The sequence below is a fragment of the Heteronotia binoei genome, chromosome 2 (assembly GCF_032191835.1).
Source record: "Heteronotia binoei isolate CCM8104 ecotype False Entrance Well chromosome 2, APGP_CSIRO_Hbin_v1, whole genome shotgun sequence".
Lineage (NCBI taxonomy): Eukaryota > Metazoa > Chordata > Lepidosauria > Squamata > Gekkonidae > Heteronotia > Heteronotia binoei.
In genome coordinates, this window is record NC_083224.1 from 171,467,282 (window position 1) to 171,493,083 (window position 25,802).

General features: G+C 42.9%; 1 protein-coding gene across 1 annotated transcript in view; it reads left to right on the plus strand.

The window, feature by feature from the left end:
* Positions 1-2,004: 2,004 nt before the first annotated feature.
* KLHL20 (kelch like family member 20) overlaps positions 2,005-25,802 on the plus strand; it is a 37,630-nt gene continuing 13,832 nt past the window's right edge. Inside the window, exons 1-6 of the mRNA XM_060232457.1 lie at positions 2,005-2,083; positions 2,547-2,612; positions 13,238-13,811; positions 16,847-17,005; positions 20,758-20,852; positions 23,851-23,966. Of these exons, the coding sequence (XP_060088440.1) occupies positions 2,590-2,612; positions 13,238-13,811; positions 16,847-17,005; positions 20,758-20,852; positions 23,851-23,966 (967 nt within the window). The 5' untranslated portion in view covers positions 2,005-2,083; positions 2,547-2,589. The remainder of the gene's footprint in view (positions 2,084-2,546; positions 2,613-13,237; positions 13,812-16,846; positions 17,006-20,757; positions 20,853-23,850; positions 23,967-25,802) is intronic.

Consider the following 25,802-nt stretch of genomic DNA (forward strand, 5'->3'; position numbering starts at 1 on the left):
AAAGAATAACAGGCTTGCCTAGGTCACCCGGGGAGTCATGGTGAGTGTGCATTACTTGAACCCGGGTCTCTTAAATTGTAGAGCAACACCATGCAGATTGTGCACCCCTCTCAACTGCCGAGGTCTGTATGCCAGTAACAGTGTGTGCAGCCGAGACAGAGGTTTTGTCTCTTCTGCTACTCTCTAACGTGAGCACGAAATCTAACAGCTTAGTGCAAAACAACCACAAGAATAATATCCGTTGGGGAGCGGGGGAATACCTTATATAGGAAAAGAACAGCCTTTCAAATGTCCTTTCTTCACTTTCCCTCAGTCTCCGAGTCTGTTTAAGGCCCCTCTTTGCTTCCAGCTACAGAGCCACAGGCGATGCTGGCTGTCGCCATAGCAACGGCCCAAAGGTGGAACTCGGGCGTCAGCGCTCGAAGTTCCTCCACGGATCGCTAACAGGAAGGGACAGGTTCCGGCTGACGGAGAACACGGGTGGGGGTGGGTGGGTGTGAACTGGCTACGGGCAGTTTCCGGGGCTTATAGGAGCTGATGCTCTAGGAGAAGCGGGCAAACAGCGGCTCCGCTCGCTCCCTCTTCTTCTCCGCCGTCAGCGGTAGTGCCTGGGGCGGGCACCTTCACTGCTCTGCAACACCAAGGCGGATGTTTCTTTAGTGTAAACTCCCGTTCCCAGCTAGAAGGTCAGTTCCGGGGTGGTGTCAAGTGGAGGGGAGTGAACAGGGTGGGAATGCAAAAGCTTTGAGGGATGGGAAACGGGGAGGGGAATAACGTTGTAAGAGCCTTTGCTGGATCGTCGTGCCGAAGGTCCATCGTGTATTCTGTTTCCAATAGTAGATAAGGAGGGGATGATTCAGGAAAACCCTCAAGCAAGACACGAGGGCAATAGCGTTTTTCAGCAGCTATGATTCAGAGGTATACTGCCGTTGTATGCAAAGGTTCTGTTTATCTGTGCTATGGGATGGCCGATGATGGGTCCATTAGCAAAAAGAGCTGCCGAAGCTAATGGGCATTATCAGGTGTGCGGCACTGTGTGTGTTAATTGCCACAGACTTTAGGAGGGTGTGGTGTTGATGAAGCAAGGAAGTTAGTGAAAGGAAACCTATGTTTGAGAAAAATAGAAGAGATGTTATTGGGAGTGAGACTACTGTGTGAATGGTATCAGACATCTTGGAAATAAATCACTGGGATTATGGTCACTTTTTGGATCCATTTTTGGATACATTAATTTAAAACTTTTGCATACTTATTGCTTTTCTTTAGAGAAGAGATTGGATTTATACCCTGCCCTTCACTGGGAGTCTCAGAGTGGTTTACAATCTCTTCTCCCCCCCCCCCCCCGCCCCCAACAGACACCCTTTGAGGTAGGTGGAGCTGAGAGAGCTCTCCAAGAACTGCTCTTGAGCTGAGAGAGTTGTGACTGACCCAAGATCACTCTAGCAGTTGCAAGTGGAGAAGTGGGGAATCAAATCCGATTTTCCCAGATAAGAGCCTGCACACTTAACCACTACACTGAACTGGCTCTTTAGACAGACATGACTGAAACATTACAAATTAATATCTCTTCAATGACTGGGATGGTGTATAACAAAATATGAATCTAGTAGCATATTAAACACCAGTAGATTTTTCCAGGGTACAAGCTTTCATGTGTCAAAACTTACTTTGTTGAATCAACACTGGATATCAATGGGGTGACATGTCGCAGCCAGATTGTCCTCACATCCGACTTACTTTGTCAGATACCCTTGTTAGGTGGCATAGGAGTGTGCCCTCATTCTCTGCATATTAACCAGTAATGCAGTCCACTGCATAGTTATTCCAGTCTAAAACCATTGAGTTAGACTGGAGTAACTCAGCAAATGATTGCACTATACAGGTATCCAATGTTTTCATCTCATATCAGTCAGGTGATAGAATCTTTCAAACGCTTAGGTGATATAATTTAATGTTTAGGTTTACCTGCATGATCAGTCATCATGATTCCTTTTTTTCTTTTTTAAGCCAATGGATAAAATGAGTTGAAGTCAGGAATTTTTGATATACCAGGGCTTGTGACTCACCTCCACTTCATCACCCAGTGAGTAACTGTGATTTGTGTTTATCCACCCATCTCTGCTTTGATTTCTTTATATTCCATTTATAATTAAACTGAATATTGAACATTCTGTAACCATAATGGGATATGGGAATTGTGCTTGGAAGTTATTAATGAACATATAGTAAAATTTCTGGAGTATGTGCTACTGAGCTTTCACCATAGGAGTATTTTTTTAAAAAGTTTGATAATGTTTTATTGTGTATATATAATGTACTTAGATTTGCAGCCTTAGGTGCATCTATATCTTGTAGGTGGCAGTGATGTAGGTGGTAGGGATAAATCACATTGGAAGTAGAATTTAGCAATTGAAAAATAACTGAAATACCACAGCATTCAATTAAGTGCTTGTTTTGCTGCTGGCAGATCTTTGGATCAGTCATTTACCTAAATCTAAACTGTAATGATTGGCAAGGTTGTTACAGACTGTTTTTCCCCCCTTCAGGTCTGGCATAGAAGCGTGGAGCAAAAACTTCTCTTTGCAGTGCATGGACGGAAAGCCAATGCGCAGGTAAGATGCAAATGACAAAAAATTATCTGATCAGACGTTGGTTCTGCTCAGCCAGTACTGTATGCTGAAATCATTTGCACTGGAAGGTAGACAGAAAGCTAATTCAATTTGATACAGAAAGTAATTATGGTGGTTGCGTTAGGAAGGTGGTGGTGAAAAGTGCCATCAAGTTGCAGCTGATTTATGGTTGACCCCTCACGGGATTTTCAAGCCAAGAGATTAACAAAGACGGTTTGTCATTGCCTGCCTCTGCATAGCAATGCTGGATTTCCTTAGTGGTTTCCCATCCAAGTACTAACCAGAGCTGACCCTGCTTAACTTCTGATATCTGACAAGATCAAGCTAGCCTGGGCCATCCAGGTCAGGGTACATTAGGAAGGTTCCCAATGACCAGTCAGGATATTTTCTGTGGGATGATCTAAAAGCTGATTGACTATGGCTGCATTATGAGCTTTTGCCCTTTGAAAGAGAAGACACAGATTGTGTTCCCTTTCCCTGAAGTTGGAGAGGTCCCACATCCATTCCTACAAAACTTGAGAGGGATCCATGTTCATTTTAGCTGGATGGGTGTGAGAAGAATTTGCCCTCTTCCCCTGATGAAAGACTAAAGCAGGGGTGGCCAACGCTAGCTCTCCAGATGTTTTTTGCCTACAACTCCCATCAGCCCAAGCCATTGGCCCTGGACTAGAGAATGCTGTGGAATACCCTTGCATGCTCCCAGGGTTTCATGGAAATATGTCTGAGAAACTATTTTATCTTGTAGCACAGGCCTCTTGGCAAGGCATAGTGTCGTATGCAAGATTGTGAGCTGCTATCAAAAGATATTGGCAGGTGAACACAACACAGTCTGGTGGAAGGCTGCATAGAATGTCTGAGCCTTTCTAAGTCCGGGAACTGACTATATGAACTCTGAATGATACTATGCATTGTAAAAAGCCTTTGACTATGTGAATTTAGGGGAAGGTACTTGTGAGTTTCCTGCATTGTGCAGGGGGTAGGACTAGATGACCCTGGAGGTCCCTTCCAACTCTGATTCTGTGATTCTATGACTGCAGCTGTCAACTTCAATGGCTGCACGAGCAATCTGCAGAGAACCTCCTTCCATCCACTCTAAGCTCCATTGCTCTCCTGATTCTCTGTCTGGTTAGTTACTACAGTCAAGGACTTGCACCATCTTGAGCTTTCTTTGTGTGCTTCTTTGTAAATGGGGGGGCAATTATGTTTTGACTGTACTCAGAATGAAATAGAGCCTCAAACCGGATTTATCCATGCCCTTGGCCTTTTGGTAAATAATTAAAGAAGCAAAATAGCTATGGGACTGTTTTTACCCACTGTGACTTAAGGATGGAGTGGAAAAGAGACTGCGTATGCCCCGTTTTCTTAGAAATCTATATGGAGCAATTTGAGTGTTCTGCTACCAGTAATCAGTTAAATTTACCATTTTTTCCTGTTGCATTAATTTGAGAGGGAAAGAGGTGTAGGCTTTTACTTTGTCTTATGGGTCAGTCAGAAATTGTTGCGAAAAACAGCAAGCGTTGCTAGGAGTTCTCATGAGCTTTGTCATTTTTAACATAATTAGCAACCCCTTTACAAAAATACATTCTAAGTCATGGGAAAGCAGGCATACAAATTAGCTGTTCCATGCTTTTCACTTTCTCAGATGAACTGATTTTGCAAGAACAATTGACCAGATAGTAAGGTAAAGGGACGTGCATGCTCATATACACACGCATATACACGCACATACATATAAATAGATTTGGAATCAGTTTTCATTTTAGGGGATCAGTCTGTCATTAGATATTGCCCTAATTAAATGTTTTCAAATGTATCTAGTACTAAGAATTCCACTATTTGCAAGCAGATGAATCATAGGCTTATGAAACGCCTAACTGTTGTAATTTAGACCAGACAAAAGGCATGGGTTTTGAAATTGGCAGCATGCCCATCAAAATATTGTTGAAATACAATGCTGTCTGGAAGGCAGACACAAGGTTAACCAATATCATCTGTGCACTGGTCTGTTATCTGATACATGCTGCATTCCTTAGCACACTTATCTTGGAGTAAACCCTATTTATCATAGTGGAATTTGCTTCTGAGCCGACATGCATAGGATTGGGTGCTGATGGAGCACTTTCAAAACTGTTTCAGCCATCGATAAAGCCATATGAAACTGACAGTATAGTATTGCTGGCATTTCACACCACTGACACTGAGTCATTTGTACATTTTTGTCACAAAATGTGCTAGAGGAGCTGAGATTGCTCCAGTATACTATTGGATGTGGTGGTTTTGTCATTCCACTTCTAATGTGTAGGCAAAGTCACTGGACGTAAGCAAAATTACTGGACAGACAGTCTAGAATGAAGGCTGGTTTTATGAAACATTTTTTGCAGGTGTTTTTAAACACCTCACTCGTAAAGGTTTTGGATGTTACTCTCTCATTAGCTGTTCTCTTAGCATCAGCTAAAACTGCTAATCTTCCTTTTGGTTCATCTTGGTTCTAGATGGGACATAGTAGTAATGGTACAGTTGACATTTCAGATTTCTGTTCAGGGAATTAGCTAAAACATTATTTGCTGAATAGCATCTTTTTTGCAAAGGAAATTGCCTCTCAGCAGGAGCAGTTAAATATACTTCCTTCTGGGTTAAAATCATAGAATTGGAAAGGGTCATAGAGGACATCTAGTCTCAATCCCTGCTCAGTACAGGATCAGCCTCAAGGAACACCTGGCAAGCATTCATCCAAACACTGCTTGAAGACTGCCTGTGTGACTGTGGCAGTGACATAGTTGTGTGACCATGATTTCATTTCCAATTTTCACCACAACTCTATTTTTCCAAAAGTATAATGCCATCTCTCTCCCGCCTCCCCCCAGTGGATTTTGTTGCAAGTTTTTCTTGTGCTATTCTCCATTTGGTATTTTATCACTTGGCATATTAAACAATATTTTTTTAAAATTTAGAACAAGTTCTAGGAGTTATGCTGAGGCGTAAGCCCCTTTTCAAATGGGTAACATTGATCCATATCAAACTGCTTCACTCTCCAAATCAAGAATAACTTGGTGTTTGAGACTCCCCAAACTTAATAACCTTAACTTCAAAGTATGGTGGATTCTCAACCTGCTAGCTGAGTCATTCATGTTCTGCCGCTCCCTCAGAATATGGGCATTGCTTCAGGAGAAAGAGAAGCCCTTTTGTTGCTGTGGAAAGGAAATGGCAGAATCCTCCCATCCTGGAGGTTGTAGATCAGCTGTGGCTTTGTCTGTGGTTTCAGGATAAGAGTGCTCTTCCTGGACTAGCAGTTGGTGTTTGTTAGTTACATAGGAGTGCAAGACTCCAGTTTTTTGTTTCATTTTATTTGTATTTTACGTTTGTGTGTGCACACACACCTGGAAGTCATGGCAAGCTCTGTGGCTGCCCCCTAGCATGGCAGATATCCAGGGAGGTGGCTGAATAAAGTCTGCCCCTGCCTCCAGGCTCTGGTATTCCAAGGAGGTCTCCCATACAAGTACTTGCCAGAGTCAGCCCTGCTTAGCTTCTGAGATCTGATGAGACTGGGCTTGCCTGGGCTTTCCAGGTCAGAAAGATGCCAGTATTTTTAACAGTTGCATAGACGAGGGAATTTTGGAATGTGTAGCACATTATGTCATTACAGTGATAAAAGCTGCACTGACCCCTGTGCAACTTGTCGTCCCGTGGTTATCTATTTCTAAATTGTAGGGTGATGTCAGTACAAACATAGTAGAGAGAGAGAGAAGGTGTTTTTGTGAAGACAACCTGTTCCTGATGTATGCATTACTTGGATGCACCTCTTCTAACCTGTGCAGTGATTTCAATCAGGGCCTTACAAAATACGGCCTGCATTACTCAGATGGCTGCCTCTTCGATACTTGTGGTAACGCGCAGGAAAGCGTGCATAGCTAAGTGCAGCCCTGCAGATGATGCAGATGATTTGGGCCTTTGCGGTGTGTGTGTGTTTCAAATCCCCACCACCTTTTCCCCCCCAGTGCCTGGCCTCTGCTTTTCATGCCTGTTCTCCAGCCATGCATTTAAGGATGGGCTGTAATCCCAGAGTGTCTGCGTAACTGAGTGAGACTCTCTCTCTCTCTCTTTGCATATATAATTTCTCTCCATTCTCCCACTTGGCTCTCAGGAGCAGCTTGTCTGCAAATGTGGGGGTAGCAGCTGCATTAACAAGTCAAAGTCCAAGGCTTATTTTTGTATCTTGTGTGTTTACAGAGCTCTGTGTGCTTAATATGGACAAGTGCCATTAACTCAACCATCCTGTCTTAAATTTGTTACTGAATCTCAGTCTCTGCTATGTAAGTCAATTTGCTGCTCCTTTTCCATTCTGGAGGAATATATAATGGGCCTATAAGGAGTTGTTTCCAATAAAATGAGTCAGGCTCTGCACAAGAAATGGAATTTTCCTGCTTTTCTCCCCCTGCACACTGCTGCAACCCCCGCCCCTCCCAAGGGTGTATCTGTATAGGACTGCATGCAACACGGGGGGGGGGGGCTGCAACAAAAGAAGCTGTGGAAATCCTTCCATCCCAGTTTCTGCTGGTGGAAAACAAGCATTGAATAGTGTTGTTAAAAACCATCAGATTTCCCAAAAGACTAAAATACAAAACAACAAGCTACCGTCTCTTCCATCATGGCCAGTACCCGCAGTTGTCCCCCAATTAGAATGGCTTTCAGCCCTGCCAGGGAATACTTATTTGGAGGTTAAGTGCCACTGAGTTCCATGGGACTCATTCCAAATTAGATTGAAGCTTTACATTCAGGGCTGCATGTACTTCTGTACACATGCTATCCAGCTTCAGTGCTGAGAAGTATGGAGTTCTGCAACCTGCGTGCATCTTGAAAAATCTATTTGCATAATTTTGTTGAGCATTAATATATTTGGTTCTGCTGGTTGGGAGGAGCTGTGCTGGACATGGCCTTGCCACCAGCTGCTGGAAACCTTATTCAGTTGACCTGGCACTCAAATTTAGAGCACCTCTTCAAAGCCATAAGAACTGTAGTTTGTGGTGGGGGGGAGGAATCTGATTCTCAGGGCTCTGGATTGTGTGCTTTTGCAGAATTACAACGCACAGCTTTACCGATTGTGTTCCTACCTTTGGCTTTATCTAGAAACACACTGTAAGGGAATATATTTTTAATTCCTTGCATGTTCCTTTTTCTAACCACTAAAAGTATTTATTTAACTGTGCAAGGATCATTGTTAGCTGATCAAAAACGGTTAAAGCTGAATTAAAATTCACATAAAACAGTTAATTAAAATGTAGGGCAAGGAGAAGAGATCCAGAGAGCACTAGATGAAACAAAAAAACTTTCACTAGATGGTGGAAGACAGTGACAGAAGGGGGCAGAAAGATATCCCTGGGGAAAGGGTTCCATAATTTTGGTAATAAAAGTGAAAAGGTCCTTTTTGGCTTGCTACCTGCCTAATCTCAGAAGGTGGGGCACCCAAAAGAGGGGCCTTGAAAGGTGACCTTCAGATATGCTGGTCCCAAGCCACATAATGCATTACACCAGCACCTTGAGTTGGATTCTGAAACATATTGGGAGCCAGAATCAGTGGGACACGACTGGAGCGATGTGGCCCCTAATGACCCACTCCAGCATTCTGTACCAGTTGAACTTTCTAAACATTTTTCAAGGGAAGCCCCACATATAGCACATTGCAGTAATCTAGATATTAACAGGTCATGCTCCACAATGACCAGATCTTTTCTGTCCAGGAAAACTGCCGCTGGCTTGGGAAAAGGCACTCCTAGCTGTAGCTGCAGCTGCAAGCCTAGATCCTGATGGACTTCCAAGCTATGAACCTGTTCTTTCAAGGAAAGTACAACTCCCATCTAGAACAGGTGAAATCTTAAATTCTGGTTTAGGCCTTCTGCTCACCAGTAGCACTTGGATCATGTCCAGATTAAGTAGACATAGAATAAGACAACAAGCAGCCTTATCCATGTGCTCGTTAACCTTCTCAAAAAACCTTCCAAATGGTTGGTGAGGCAGCATTTCTCTTTGCAGTAGCCGTGCAGATTTTCCCCTCGTGTGGAAAGAGAGAGGCGTTCTAAAGCAGCAGCCTTTCACACTGTGTAGCGTGGAACCTGGATTCTTCAGAGCCTTATTATAGGTTCCCAATACTTGATGATTAGCAATGGAAATGTTCAGCTACTACTGTTCTTCCCCAGGATTCAGCAGCTGCAGGAACTTGTTGGAATATTCTGTGGTGCACTTAACTTAGAGTTAGAGTAAAGTTTGTAGGCCAGAGGCTAGCTTTTTGTTTCATCTAGGGTTGCCAGATCCTTCTTTGGAGCTTGCGGGGGGGGGGCATTTCTGGAGGGAACAGGGACGTCCTCAATGCAGTGACATCATCACATTGGGGACCAGCACGCTACACGCCTGAATTCCAAACTGCAAATTTGCTGCTTGGAATTCAGGTACGCATGTCCCCCCCCTCCCCCGCCTCTTGCAAAAAGAGGGGGCTGCATGCACATGCACTCCAAGTGTTGAATTCACTGCTAGGAGTTGGTGTGTGGCTGTTGGCCACCCCACTCCCTTCCTACTTGCAAGATTTAAAGGGCCCTCCAGCTGATCTGTGGGCCATGTGCTCCCTCCCGCCCATCAGCTGGAGGGCTCTTTAAATCTCACAGGAGGGGAGGGAGAGGGGTGGATGCTGCTGGGGGTGGGGCTTTCCCCACTGGCTGGCGATGGGCAGGAGCCCCGTGAAATTGGGGGATCCTCCACCCCCGCCTGGGAACTGACATCCCTAGCTCCAACAGAGCATGCCCCAGCGTCTTCCCCCTCAATGTGCTAGAGTTGAATAGACTAATCAGTGAGGTAAGAGTCCCCTCAGCAAGAAAGTGTGAAAAACTGTTTGTTGCATGAATAGGTGAAAAATGAACAGAGCATGAATAGGTGAGAAAAGTGTGTTTTTCATTGACTTTCCTAAGAGAGCTGCTATGATATAGTGGTTGGAGTGTTTGACCAGAACTGGAAAGATGCAGGTTCAAATCCCCACTCTGCCATGAAACTTACTTGGTGACCTTGGACTAGTCGCTGTTTCTTTCAACCTAACTATTCTCACATGATTATTGTGATGGTAATATGAAGGAGGGGAGAAACCACATATAGTGCTCTAAGCATATCTGGGGGAAAAGGCAAGATAAAAATGTAATAAAGAGAAGGCTCTCTGTTTCTTTAAAGTATTTGTACACGCACATTTCTCACAAAAGCAAGCAAGCAAGAAATTACTGTTAAGACCTCTACAGAACATAAACTGAAATGATAACCATGCATTAATATAATGTGCGCGTATTAAAACGTTTACTAATCTCAGAAATAACAATGTTTACCACTTGAGATAGTTCGCTAGTTGTAATTCTCAGAATGTATGTTATAATTTGCCCTCACATTTTTCTATATATAAGTCAGACCTCTAGATAATTAGGAATTAGAATTATTGAGCTCAAGATAAAAATGTGCAGAGTTATCCATGAGTCTCCTTTAACAGGACATTTCCAATATCCTGTTCTTTTCTCTTGAGGAAGTTTCACTTAACCCCGTTAACTATCTATATACAAGACACTTCTAAGATGGGAGGTGTTCTCAGCAGAAGTAATAAAAATAACGGCTGAATCTGATGAAGAGAGAGGCTTGTCATATAATCAATTATTAAAGATTCAAGGTGAAAAAATTGAATTAAAATCTGCTGAAGAGCTGAGTAATAAGTATGATTGGTTTCAAATGCAACAAATAAAAAGTTTGATGGATATCGACATTAAATCTGAAGGAATTAGACGCGAACAAACAGAAATGGAAAAGGTTCTGTTCGGTGGTAACGAAAAATTAATATCAAAAATATATGTTATTGTTGAAATGGTCTACAGAAGAAGAAGTAGTAAAACCTCAAATGATTAAATGGGCAATTAATGTAAATAAGGAAATACAGATGGATACATGGGAATATCTTTGGAAGAACTCTATGAGAATATCAGCATGTCAGAGTATTAAAGAGAATTGTTTCAAGATGATGTATAGGTGGTATATGACTCCTAAAAAGTTGGCAAAGATGAGTAAGAAGATGTCAGATAGATGTTGGAAATATAAAAAACATGAGGGTTCTTTTTATCATTTGTGGTGGACATGTGGAAAAGCGAAAAAGTTTTGGCAAATGATACAACAAGAAATATCTAAGATTCTGGGATATGACTTTTAAAAAGTAGCAGAGACTTACCTGTTGGGATTACAAATGGAAAAATTTCCGAAAGAAGATAGAACTTTAATTTGGCACTTGCTCTCAGCTGCTAGGACATTGTATGCGCAGTTGTGGAAGCAAGAAATAATACCAGAGAAATGGGACTGGATTTTGAAAGTTTTATCGTGGAGTGAGATGGATAAATTAACAAGAACACTAAGAGACTATGAAATGGAAGTGTTTAAAAATGAGTGGAAGAAATTTAGAAGTTATGTAGAGAAAGAAGGGACAATTTTTTAACAATAAGTATTAGGGAAAGTTAGAATATGAATTTAGATTTTGATAGTTAAGGGTACCTTTATAAGTTAACTTTAAGTATATAGCTTTGGCGGGAGTCTAGTAATGGAGGGAGGGGGGCATAGAAAATATCATATGGGTTAGGGATAGAGGTGATATAAATAGATATTGTTACCATATGTTATCAGTAGAAATTGTTTAACAAAAAAGATGGGAGGTGTTCTCAATTTATACTCTTGATACAGTGTATCCTAGAGGTCTTGATGACAAATTGGAATGGTCAGTGTTTTTATAAATAACTAGCTCATATTTTTCTTAGTAGGGTTTTTTAAAGGTCTTTATTTAAAATACTGTCGCTTGCATCAGTTATATATGTCATTAGCACCAACACTTTATCTAGTCATGGGACTGTTTTCACTCATCACCATTTTATGCTTTGCTATAACAGCAAATGCTTTTGTTTAATCAAGGTAATTATTTATATTGTTATATTAATTATGCATAGAAGTTGGATTTTGATACATGTATCTAGAGGAATTTTAAAGTGGTTGCTACTATTACACACAATATGTAATGTTATCTTTTTCTCAGATTTATGTGGCAAAACATGAACCACTTATTTGATCTCCAATTAATGTGAAGATTTAAAACAAACTGAAGAAGGTTACTTTTCGAAACAAGCAGTACCTGGGAGCAACGTTCCCTCTAAGCTGAGTTAGTGTGAGCTAGCTCACAGTTTTTTAGCCTCCGGCTCATACATTTTTGTCTTAGCTCAGGAGAAACGGCCCCAGAGCACACTAATCTATGCAGTAGCTCACAACTTTAATGCCAGGAGCTCACAAAGTAGAATGTTTGCTCACAAGACTCCACAGCTTAGAGGGAGTATTGCCTGGGAGCTCATCCTATGTAACCTTCAAGTTTGTATTTAAGTGGAGTTTTGGACATTGTTACATACCGCTCACAGCATTGTTACTTCAAATTTCTGTGTTTAACACATGAAAATTATATATACACATTATGTTTATGTGTGGTTATTATTTTAGCTCTCATTTTGTAGTTTAAACTGTGTAGTTTCTGTCTTGCATGTTTTTGTACTGGGACCTCTCTCTCCTTGTCTGTTTTGGCATTTCTCTCAAGCCATTTGGGAGCCAAGGCAAGAAACACCAAGAATTAAACAATTTTTTTTTGTAGTTGAATTCTGTTCAGGAAAGGGGGGAAATGACTGTCCTGTTGAAACAAAATTAACGGAATTTGTTAAGAAGAAAACAAAGTTCGCCAAGGAATATGTGAGGTGTCAGGTTGTACGGAATTGTTGCTCAGACTGATACTGGGGGAGGGGGGAGTCTAAGTACTGCTGAAGGGTGGGGTGACAAAATCTCTCTTGTAGGGTTTCCAGTCTGGAGCCTGGAGTTCTCCCACTTTTACAACTGATCTCCAGACGACAGAGATCAGTTCACCTGGAGAAAATGGCTGCTTTAGAGGAAGACTATAGCATTGCACTATATTGGGGTCCCTCCTTTCCCTGAGCCCCACTCTCTACAGGCTCCACCTCCAAAATCTCCCAGAATTTCTCAACCCAGAATTTCTCATTTTGTAGTTTAAACTGTGTAGTTTCTGTCTTGCATGTTTTTGTACTGGGACCTCTCTCTCCTTGTCTGTTTTGGCATTTCTCTCAAGCCATTTGGGAGCCAAGGCAAGAAACACCAAGAATTAAACAATTCTGGCAACCCTACTTCTGTGACTTCTTTGCCCTCTTTATCTAGAGAGGTCCCAGCAGGCTGCGATAAACAGCTGAGCAGCTGTATTAAAACAACTGGCTTTTTCAGTGTCTTTCTAGTATATAGTCTGAAAATTCTCTGTATTATAAAACCTAAAAGATATGCCTATCTGCATGAAATTTGGTAGGGTGACTGTACCCAGCATGAGGTATAATAGATGCCGCCGCCACTATGTGCATTTGTGTGATGACACACCAGTCAAATCATATCTTCTAGCCTGTCTGGAAACTGGGAGTCGTGGCTCCAGCCTCTCTCTGCCTGTGGCAGACTCCTGTGGCCTTTCTTCAATCCGTGGGTTCTAAGTTCTAACTATCTGCCTTGTACTCCTTCACCAGGTGTGCCAGTAATCGAGCAGGCGAAACCGGAATGGACGTCACAAGCCGCTGCACTCTCGGCGATCCCAACAAGCTGCCAGAAGGGGTTCCACAGCCCGCTCGCATGCCTTACATCTCGGACAAGCACCCTCGGCAGACACTGGAGGTCATCAACCTGCTGAGGAAGCACCGGGAGCTGTGCGATGTGGTGTTGGTCGTGGGGGCCAAGAAGATCTACGCCCACCGGGTGATCCTGTCAGCCTGCAGCCCCTACTTCCGAGCCATGTTCACGGGGGAGCTGGCAGAGAGTCGGCAGACTGAGGTGGTGATCAGAGACATTGACGAAAGGGCCATGGAGTTGCTGATTGATTTTGCGTACACTTCTCAGATCACGGTAGAAGAGGGTAACGTCCAGACCTTACTGCCAGCCGCCTGCCTCCTCCAACTAGCCGAGATCCAGGAAGCCTGCTGTGAGTTCCTGAAAAGACAGTTGGACCCTTCCAATTGCCTTGGCATCCGGGCATTCGCCGATACCCACTCATGCCGGGAGCTGCTGAGAATTGCTGACAAGTTCACGCAGCATAACTTTCAAGAGGTGAGTGGCCCCGATCTGCACATGCAGCAGAGTGAAGTGGTAGGATTGGACTGAACCATTGTAGATTGCAGTTTTTTGTGGGGGAGAAATCACTCTCTTGAATGTTCTTCTATGTGGGAGAACTGTCTGCAAGTATAAAATCAGCAGAGCAGGGACAGAGCGGTGCTAGGAATTTTTTTGTTTTGGGGGGGATTGGGATTTTTTGTTTGTGTGAGTATGTGTGCACCTGGAAGTCATGGCAACTTCTGGTGACTGACCCCTATTGGGGGCCTGGAGGATATTCAGGGAGGTGGCTGAATAAAGCTACCCACTGCCTCTCAACTGCTGGTATTCCAAGGAGGTCTCCCCTTCATGTACTTTCCAGAGTTGATCCTGCTTAGCTTCCGAGATCTGACAAGATTGGGCTTGCCTGGGCTATCCAGGTCAGGGTTGCTAGAAATTTCGTTAGTATTTTATTTTAATTTTTTTCCAAGGAGCTTCTAAAATGTGACCAACCATTGTGTAATTTAAGCCTACAAGGGTTGGGTCCTACCAAGCCATGTACAGTAGCCTGCCAGGTGCTTGACAGTCCCAGTATCAGACAAACAGACCAGAAAAGTCAGATGTTTTATCAGTCTGATGATGGTCCAGAATGTGTGTCTGATGGACTGCACTTGGCAGGGTAGGCCATAAGTATGTGGCCGGTATAACTGATGTAAAAATAAAACAAGTCTCAATCCTAGAAGAAGAAATTTAGACTCAACATTGATTTATATTTTTTTTAAAAACCCATAGGGGATTACTTTTTGTATTGAAATATTCCAGTGACAACCCAAGCATTATGGATTCTGAATCTGATCTAGAGTGCTTTGCTGTAGAAATTTGCTGTAGATATTTGCAGGGATCTCCTTGCCCTCCCTGTCTTATATCCTCAAATGCATGTCTTCTAGAGTGATTTGAGGAGGTGACTTCATGCTTCTGCACTAACCTACACTGCATAATGTGAAAACTTACTTATAGTGGACGCATGGACTTCAGATGAAGAAGCAGGGCCTTTTTTGTAGCAGGAACTCCTTTGCATAGTAGGCTACACCCCCTCTGATGTAGCCAACCCTCCTGCAGCTTACAGTAGGCCCTGTATTAAGAGCCCTGTAAGCTCTTGGAGGATTGGCTGCATCAGGGAGGTGTGGCCTAATATGCAAAGGAGTTCCTGCTTACAAAAAAAGCCATATGCAGAAGTAACCTGGTTCCTATCCTAGTCCCTCCCTCTCTTCCTTTCTCTTTCTCTCTTATGTTGTTAGAATTCAGTGATCAATTAGTATTAAGAAACATAACACCCTTCTATTAATGGTGTGGAGCAGATGTTCTCAAGAAATGGTGTTGACTGTCATGTCTCAGTGCACTGGATTAGTTCAGCAGCACCAAAGGGCATTTTGTTGTGGCTTTCGTTAACCGTTACGAGGTCGTACTGTAGTTATATAACTGCATACAAGGGAATTGCTGACAGCAGCAATTTTGGCTCTGAACACACAGTACGGGGCCTCAGCCACCTTTTTCTCCACTCCCTTTTTAAAAGCCAGTTGGGAAGACTGAGTTTGCCTGTCCGTCGAACAGTCCACTTGGTTGTAGTGAATTTAGGCAGGATTCAGACTTGCATAACTTAGGGCCGCCGAGGACAAATTGTAGCTCACCACCTGCTGGCAGCCTGCTTGTTCTTGCAAATCCCAGGTAGAAAAAAGCAAGTAGTTGATCAAGCTGCAGGACACCCAGTGCCCAGACCTTGTTGCAGTCCATCCTTTGGCCTTCCAGGAAACAGCAAGCAATTAGGGAGACCTCCTGTAGTTCACCAACCTGCAGTGGGGGAATTAGGCAGTGTCTGTTCCCCTATTCCGAGCGCAAGGGTTTTTCCGAGTCCTCTCATGTGCTCTGAGAAATGTGCTTTCTATCCTGGGCCCAGGAATTATTAACATGTTTGCAAATTGTCAAGGGCTTGTATTTCACAGCCCTTCGGTCCCTGGCGGGGTTTTTTAGAAGTCTCTTGTTTCCTCTGTAGTGAGTTTGCACTCATGCCCCGCGTGTGTATATTTAGAGAGAGCGCAAAGGAGATGGGAAGGGAGGGGTGGGAAATCAGAGGAGTCCACCTCCTTGCCCTGAGACACTATGTCTTCTGCTGCAAACCAAGGCCAGGAAGGCTTTTCAGATTTATCCAGCAGCATTTCGGTAACTTTTATTTGAGACTTGTTACGGTCTGGATTCTCTCTCTCTTTTTTTGCATTACTAGTAACACTGCTTTATTAGCAGGTGCCAGTCACTATTCAGATGTACTGTTCTCCCACTCACCACTTATGACTGGAAGAAGGCAAATAGAAGACTTCAGTGGTGCAATCCCAAACAATCATATCCTTTTGAGTCCATTAAAATCGGTGATCTTAGAAAGGCGTAACTCTGTTTAGGATTGCACCGTAAATCGCTTGCAGCACTGCCTTTATCCTCGATGCTCTGTTAGGCTCAGTGGTCTTTATTTCTGCAGAGAGCCAGTTTGGTGTAGTGGTTAAGTGCACGGACTCTGATCTGGGAGAACCGGGTTTGATTCCCCACTCCTCCACTTGCACCTGCTGGAACAGCCTTGGGTCAGCCATAGCTTTCACAGAGCTGTCCTTGAAAGGGCAACTGCTGTGAGAGCTCTCTCAGCCCCACCTACCTCATAGGGTGTCTGTTGTGGGGGAAAGAGATAAAGGAGATTGTAAGCCACTCTGAGAGCAAAGGTGGGATATAAATCCAATGTCACCTTCTTCTTCGTTATACCCTGAGAAAATGGAGGCTGCTGTAGTGGCCTGCTCATTGGAACATGGCCTTTGCTCTTCCTGCCAGTCTAACTTTGATCTGTATAGCGTGCTGTAAAGCTGCCGAGCATCCTGAGGCTTGGACACCCTGCTTTTACCAAAGCCTGTGGGAGCAAAGGGCACCCAAGGGCTCTGTGGTGCTTCTCTTTCAGATGCTTTCAACGGTTCTCAAAAGTTTCCCCGCAACCCTGTCTCTCTCGCCTCTCTGCACAGGTGATGGAGAGCGAGGAGTTCATGCTGCTTCCAGCCAACCAGCTCATCGACATCATCTCCAGCGACGAACTGAACGTCCGGAGTGAAGAGCAGGTGTTCAATGCCGTGATGGCTTGGGTGAAATACAGCATTCAGGAGAGGCGGCCTCAGCTCCCCCAGGTAGCCATTCTTTATGGGAGTCCATGGATAGAGGATCTGTGTACATGGTAATTTTCATGTTAGCAAAAAAAACGAAGAGACTCAGCTAAGTTACAGCAGTGGATAAAGATAACAGAGGGAGTGAGGAGGTATGTTTTTGCACATGGCCAAAGTCACGGAGTGGCCAGACACCATTGTGTGGCAGAATTTTTGGCTTAGGTGGGGATGTGAGAATTTCTGTTCCTCTCGGTATACTCTCTAAATATGCTAAGGCCCATATTCGAGTAAGAATGGACTCTGGTTCTGCCCCAGAAGGCATTGCAGTCCAGCTCTGCCTGTGTCTCATGAACACCCTGTAACTAGCCAAGTGTAAACAGTTACAGATTCAGGACAGGCCAGCCAGTGCTAGCTAAATGATGCTTGATCTGTCCCACAGGCGCATATTGTCTATAGTGGTGTTAGTAGGAAGGGTCTGCGTATTGTTGCTTGTATGACCTTCTTCCTGGCACCCACCTTAGAAATGCTTAGCAACAAAAGGATATAAAAGATGTTAATTTTAGGAGCTGGGTGTTGCCTTTTTTGATGGCCAGTTGAACCCTCCATTTAGGCATCCAAGAAATCTCTTTATAATTGATAAATATGTGTATTCTGTTTGACATATGCTTTGAGCAATTGGTTATCTTGGTATTTAGCAGAATAAAGTAGAACAAAATGAAAGCTTTTGTCTTTGTCTCTGGGTGGATCTCCTGCTATTCCACAAATGGCCCAGGGGCCCAGAATATATCAAATACTCCCCCCCCCCCGCAATCTCAGTTTCTGCCTCTACCCTTTGGTTTAAGGAGCTACAGCAAACATGCACAGGTGATATTTTGCCTGTAAGAAGGAAACCCAGTCTTGTCTTTGTCCTTGAGAACAAAGAAGGGGTGCTAACTCTGGGTTGGGAAATTTCTGTAGAGTTCAACAGGAAGTTCATGCTCCAAAGCTTCCATTTTCTCCAGGGGACCTGATCTCTAGTCCGGAGGCTAGTTGTAGTTCTGGGAGAACACCAGGCCTCACCTAGAGGTTGGGCAGCCTGCTGCAAAGGCAGTGGATTGATTTATGAGTGCTGGTCGTTAAAAATAAAAATATTAAATAGCTTTATGCTGGGGGTAAAGTGTAGATGACTGGGGAAGACAATGACAAACCACCCCGTAAGAGTCTGCCAAGAAAATGTCAAGATTTGACCTCACCCCTTGGGTTGGTAATGATTCGGTGCTTGCACAGGGGGCTACCTTTACCTTTTAATGGGAAGTCAGCCGAACTCAGGAAGGTAGTCTTCATTTTCAGAGCCATAGGAGAGGTCAGTCTCTGAACAATTTTGTTGTGGGAGGGCAAACTACAGTAGGGCACACCAAAATGGGGTGGGGGAGAGAAACAAAAGGAACAATTGGAGAAATATGTGAACTAGCTGGATATGTCCTTCCTTTGCACCTTCTCCCACTCTGTCTTGGCTGATAGGAATGGATGAGAGGGCATTCTTGGTCCATTAAGCTACACTGGGTTTTCTTTGTTGCTTTCATGGACTTCTGTAAGCAAAATGGGGACAACTGCTTCCTTGCTTCCAACCCCTTCCTTTGAGGGGGTGAACAAACATGTGGACAAAGGAGACCCGATAGATGTTGTTTACCTTGACTTCCAGAAAGCTTTTGATAAAGTTCCTCATCAAAGGCTCCTTAGAAAGCTTGAGAGTCATGGAGTAAAAGGACAGGTCCTCTTGTGGATCAAAAACTGGCTGAGTAATAGGAAGCAGAGAGTGAGTATAAATGGGCAGTCTTCGCAGTGGAGGACGGTAAGCAGTGGGGTGCCGCAGGGCTCGGTACTGGGTCCCATCCTCTTTAACTTGTTCATAAATGATTTAGAGTTCGGAGTGAGCAGTGAAGTGGCCAAATTTGCGGATGACACTAAATTGTTCAGGGTGGTGAGAACCAGAGAGGATTGTGAGGAACTCCAAAGGGATCTGTTGAGGCTGGGTGAGTGGGCGTCAACGTGGCAGATGCGGTTCAATGTGGCCAAGTGCAAAGTAATGCACATTGGGGCCAAGAATCCCAGCTACAAATACAAGTTGATGGGGTGTGAACTGGCAGAGACTGCCGAAGAGAGAGATCTTGGGGTCATGGTAGATAATTCACTGAAAATGTCAAGACAGTGTGCGTTTGCAATAAAAAAGGCCAACGCCATGCTGGGAATTATTAGGAAGGGAATTGAAAACAAATCAGCCAGTATCATAATGCCTCTGTATAAATCGATGGTGCGGTCTCATTTGGAGTACTGTGTGCAGTTCTGGTCGCCGCACCTCAAAAAGGATATTATAGCATTGGAGAAAGTTCAGAAAAGGGCAACTAGAATGATTAAAGGGCTGGAACACCTTCCCTATGAAGAAAGGTTGAAACGCTTAGGGCTCTTTAGCTTGGAGAAACGTCGACTGAGGGGTGACATGATAGAAGTTTACAAGATAATGCATGGGATGGAGAAAGTAGAGAAAGAAGTACTTTTCTCCCTTTCTCACAATACAAGAACTCGTGGGCATTCGATGAAATTGCTGAGCAGACAGGTTAAAACGGATAAAAGGAAGTACTTCTTCACCCAAAGGGTGATTAACATGTGGAATTCACTGCCACAGGAGGTGGTGGCGTCCACAAGCATAGCCACCTTCAAGAAGGGGTTAGATAAAAATATGGAGCAGAGGTCCATCAGTGGCTATTAGCCACAGTGTGTGTGTGTGTGTGTGTATATATATATATATATATTTGGCCGCTGTGTGACACAGAATGTTGGACTGGATGGGCCATTGGCCTGATCTAACATGGCTTCTCTTATGTTCTTATGGTATGCTTTAATACCCAGAATAAGGTAAAGGTAGTCCTCTGTGCAAGCACCAGTCGTTTCTGACTCTGGGGTGACGTTGCAGAAGGATGGAAGGCTGAGTCAACTTCGAGCCGGCTACCTGAACCCAGCTTCCTCCAGGATCGAACTCAGGTTGTGAGCAGAGAGCTTCAACTGCAGTACTGCAGCTTTACCACTCTGCGCCATGAGGTTGCTCTAGGGGTAAAGTTAGGGAAGTTCATACCAGTGGACAAGAGCAGGGGAGGGCCAATTCAGGTAGACTACCACTGCCTCAACGATAGACCTGGCAGAGCATTGACAGCACCAAGTCCCCCAGGGCCCAGATCTCTCTTGAGACAGTGTTCCACCAGGCCAGCACCAGAGCTGAAAAGGCTTTATGAACTTAAGAGATCTTTACTGTGGCTGGAATTCGGATGCTTGTTTTAAGACATCATTGTAAGATGGATCAGGAAGAACTAAATTTGGGTATGAATTATCTGGCATCGACTGTTCTTTGCTGTCAGCAACCAAATCAGAATCCAAAACCACGGTCTGAAGCTCTTTTTGTAACTTTGGCTTTTGCTAACGGTCTGTGGTTTGGCACAGTGTTGGAAAGGCAGGACCATAGTTTTGGTCATTTCTCAGCCTCCAAAGGCTACAGTGCAATGAATTTATGGAGAAGCCAGGTTCTGAGAGGACAGAGGACTAAACTGGACGTGCTGCTTTAAACCTTGGGATTCCTGTTGTACAGATGGGTGTTGACTGTCAGTAATCAAGCCTGATGCTTTTAGATACCTGGTAACTACATCCACAGAGAAGGCTGAGAAACTCCATAAATGGTGGTGCTTGTCAGGCCTCCTCTGTGCCCTGGTTGCATCCTCATTTCCCCCTCAACCATCTTCTGCTTGCAGGTGCTGCAACATGTCCGGCTGCCTCTGCTCAGTCCAAAGTTCCTGGTGGGCACAGTTGGCTCGGATCCGCTAATTAAAAGTGATGAAGAATGCAGGTAAGATTCCCTCGGCAGAGAGAAACCTGTTACTATTTTGGGGTAGTGGTGGTAAAATCTTCTGGAAACCTTCCTTCAGAAGATGGATTTTTTTTTCGGTGTCTTGTTATCCTGTTCTGAAGATCAAGGTATGTTAGCAAAGGCACAAGACAAGGTTGCCCTCTATCTCCGTTGCTATTCATAATGACTTTAGAGATCTTGTTGATCCAAGTCAAAGAGGATAAAGAAATAGAGGGACTGAAGTTGAAAGGTTTTTCTTCCAAATATAGGGCCTTTGCGGATGATGTGATGCTTATTAATAAAAATCCATTACAAAAGTGACACCTTTGTTGCTGAAAAAAAAAGAGTACGGAGAACTGGCGGGCTTTTATATAAATGAAGAAAAATCGAAAATCTTAACAAAAAATTTATCATTAAGCAAACAGAAAGAGTTACAAAGTGTTACTGGATGTGAAGTTACCTCAAAAGTAAAATATTTAGGTGTGGAGATTACGATGAGAAATATTGATTTATACAAGAACAATTATGAAAAGCTTTGGCATAAAATTGAAGAAGATATGTTAATGTGGAATAAATTGAATTTATCCATGCTGGGGAGAATATCTGCAATTAAAATGAATGTTCTACCAAGAATTATATTTTTTTTCCAAACTATTCCAATAGTGAGAGATAAGAAACAATTTAATCTTTGGCAAAGAAAGATTTCAGAATTTGTATGGGCGGGTAAAAAACCAAGAATTAAAATGAAAATTCTGACAGATGCGCAAGAAAGAGGTGGCTTTCAACTACCTGATTTAAGGTTATATCATGATGCAGTTTGTTTGGTATGGATTAAGGACTGGATAACTTTGTTTAACAGAAAATTATTGGCATTAGAAGGCCATGAAAATGTTTTTGGTTGGCATGCCTATATGTATTACGGGAAGGAGAAGATGGATGGATTCTTTTCACACCATTATATAAGGAGGAATTTGTTGAATACTTGGAAATAATACAATAAATATGGTGATGAGAGAAAACCACTTTGGATTGTGCCAACAGAAGTTATAAATGTATCTTCAAATCCACAGGAAGCAAAATGTTTATCATATAAACAATTGCTAAAGATACATGGAGGCAAAGTGGAAATGAAACTGGTCGAAGATTTGCAGGATAAATTTAATTGGTTTCAATAGCAACAAATTAAAAGCTTGGTAGAGAATATTAGAAATACAGGTATAAGGCATGAACAAACAGAAATGGAAAAAAGCTGTTGGGTGAAAATGAGAAACTGATTTCAAGGACTTATAAGCTGTTATTGAAATGGTCTACAGAAGAGGAGGTGGTGAAACCTCAAATGATAAAATGGGCAATAAACTGTAATAAAGAAATACAAATGGAGATGTGGGAACACCTATGGAAGAACTCTATAAAAATATCGACGTGTTATAACATAAAAGAACTGTCTGAAAATGCTGTATAGGTGGTATATGACACCTAAAAAATTAGCAAAAATGGACAGTCAAGCTTCAGATAGGTTTTGGAAGTGTAAAAAACATGAAGGTTATTTCTATCATATGTGGTGGACTTGCGAAAAGGCAAAGCAATTTTGGCTTATGATTCAACAAGTGATTTCGAAAATCTTGGGCTATAATATCAAGAGAGCACCAGATGTCTTTCTGGTGGGATTACAAATGGAAAGCTTTCCAAAGCGCGACAGGGCTTTGTTGTGGTATTTGCTTTCAGCTGCGAGAACATTGTATGCGCAAATGTGGAAGCAAGATAAAATACCAGAGAAATGGGACTGGGTCTTAAAATTACTGAACTGGAGTGAAATGGACAAACTTACTAGAATCTTAAAAGAATGTAACTTAGAGAAATTCAAAGAAGATTGGGAGAAATTTCAAAATTATGTGGAGAAACAATGGAAAGTAAAGAGACATTTAGTAGTTTTTGATAATATCAATTGAACTTTTAATGGGAAGAGGAAATGTGAATATCGATATTTGATTTAATATGCAAGCTAGATGAATAAGAATTAAGTAGAGGATAAAATATAATAATTACCCTTGTGTTAAGATAATGGTAATTTTTAGTGAAGATTCTATAATTGTAAATTTTACCTTTAGATTATTTTTTATATATTTTAAATACCGGTGGAGGTCATGAATTAGAGGTGGGGGGGGGGAAATTTTGTAATGTATTGGCTGATTATTTTTGGTGTTTAATAGAGGTATACTTTTCAATATATTGCAAAAATAATAAAAATTGGTTTTCTGAAGATCAAGGTATGTTTGCTGACCATCAGGAGGTGGTGTATATAAACAGACTGAATAAGGTTAGAAGTTACCATGGGAGTATGTGGATGGGAATATATATGCAATATCATCTTTCATTGGTGAAAGCAGATGTATGTGTATTCTGCCTGCATGCGTAAATGGGTTGATCCCGAGAAAATATCACCTTACATCTTGGTAGCCAATACAGCAAGAACTGTCTGTATGAGTGACTCTGAAGTACATACGTCCTCCATATTTTCCATTTCCTAGCACAGTCTTCTTTCAAATGTTAGACTCCCTTACTCCGTTTCATTCAGACAGGTTGACTAGTTAGCATTTTTAATACATTGTGACTGTTTACAGTTGGCATGACCTTGATCTATGGCTTTTTCTAAGTAAGCTGAGCTACTAGGAGCATATCAGTGAAAAACTCGTTAGGATTTATGGTGCTGACTGTGAATTGTCCTCTTTAGAGTGCATTGCTTCTAATTTTAAAATTGCCACTTTTACAGTGCAATCCTGAGCAGTTACTCCCCTCTCAGCCTTTAGTGGACTTAAAAGGGCGTAACCACTTACAATTTGCACTATTAATCTGAGTGTTCAGAATATGTAGGGAACTTTTGAGTGGTGTATTCTGTTTGGCTGCTTGTAGTTGGTTTACATTTTAAAATGATGGATGGGGCTCTTGGCGTGAGAGTAATTTGGTGGAGATAAATGTATAACCTGACTGTCCTGTGCAGGGACCTAGTGGATGAAGCCAAGAACTATCTGCTTTTGCCCCAAGAGCGACCACTGATGCAGGGACCAAGAACTCGTCCACGCAAACCCATCCGCTGTGGAGAAGTGCTCTTTGCAGGTACGTAAGATTCCGCAGGGCTTGAAAGGCAGAGATATACCACCAGGATTATGGTTGAGGATAGCAACAGCTCATATTTAGTTTGGCCCCATCTTTCCCCCTCTCTCCTTTGGGGGTTAGGACAAATCTGGCTTATTTAAGGCACTGGCTGGAATGGGCTATTCATTCATTCATTCATTCATTCATTCATTCATTCATTCATTCATTCATTCAATTTCTATCCCACCCTTCCTGCAAACAGGCTTAGGACGGGTTACAACATTAGGTTGAAACAATAAATCAAACATTAACATTTGTAAAACTATTATTGAATTTGTTTTACTGTCTTTAACTAGTTTTCAGTGTGACTGTATCACTTGTATGTGACTGTATCTCTTAGGGGAGATTAAAAATCAAATAAATAAGCTATGGTTCCAAGACAAGCTATGGTTCCAATAAGCTATGGTTCCAATAAGCTATGGTTCCAACAAGGGTTGTGTTTCCTATGCCTTACTCTTTCTATAGGCATAGGGAACACAACCCTCGTTAGCTGCATAGCTGTTGCTGTAGTTTCCAGTAACGTGTCTTGCACAAATTTCCTAACCTCGACAAAAAGTGCTTTGTATTATATAGGTATGTTTTTCTCAGGTTTTACATTGGAACCCCTCCCCTTCTAAGCTTTCTCTGCTACCTTCCGCCCTTTCCCCCAAATACATCACCAACCATCAGCCAGCATGCATAGATCCTTGATTCTGCATGAAGAAGAGTTGATTTTATACCCCATTCTTCACGATCTGAAGGAGTCTCGGAGCAGCTTACAATCTCCTTCCCTTCCTCTCCCCACAACAGACACCCTGTGAGGTAGGCAGGGCTGAGAGAGTTCAGAGAGAACTGTGACTGACCCACGGTCACCCAGCTGGCTTCATGTGGAGGAGTGGCGACTCAAACCCGGTTTTCCAGATTAGAGTCCACCATTCTTAATCACTACTCCAAGCTGGCTGTCAGCTTGGTTCTCAATCTATAGGAAGGTTATAGATTGAGGCATTAATCCAATGCCGACATTTGGAAGAGGAGGGAGAAAAAGAGAACATATGTGTCATCTTTCTAAAGCCCCACACTGCACAGAAGCATCATTAGGGCAGCACAGAAGCTCTTTTAGGCTGGAAGAGGGATAGTGGATAAGAACCAGTTCCATGAAGCCAGTATTCATTTATTGGATTAGATCTCATGGATCCATCCTACTAGCAGTGGCTTGTTCCTTTTTTCATAAGCAGTCTTTCCCTGACACTGGAGGCTGAAGACCCAACAAGGTGCATTGGTCAGAGTGTCAGACTAGGGTCTGGGAGACCAAGCACCACATTTGGTTGTACAAGAGGTGTCTGTTGCATGTGGCTTTGGTTAGTGCCCAGCTGTGTGCCCTTCTGGATGGAAAGCATCCCTTCTCTGGCATGCAGCCTCACTGGGCAATGTTGGACCAGGCACCCTCTCTCAGCCTAACCTAATTTACAAGGTGGTTGTGATAAAATGGAGGAGAGGAGAAGGATGTCAGTCACCTTGAGTCCCCATTGAGGACTGCTCCTCCTCCTTCTTCCTTTTCCTCTTCTTCCTCTTCTGTTTGAATAATTGCAGGGTCCTCCTTGAGGACTCATTCATTTTACCCACACTTAGGCTGGCAAAAGGAAGGATGCACAGCCAGGTTTAGTGCCCACCCCATCTTTGCATCTTTTTCACCCTCCTGTACCTGGAGCAACACCAGAGTATGCTTTCCAGAGTAATGAGGAAGCAATACTTCTGGCGTTGAAGGTCAACTGGAAGGAAACAGCTGGGCACATGTGGGGTTTCTGACCTTTCTTTCCT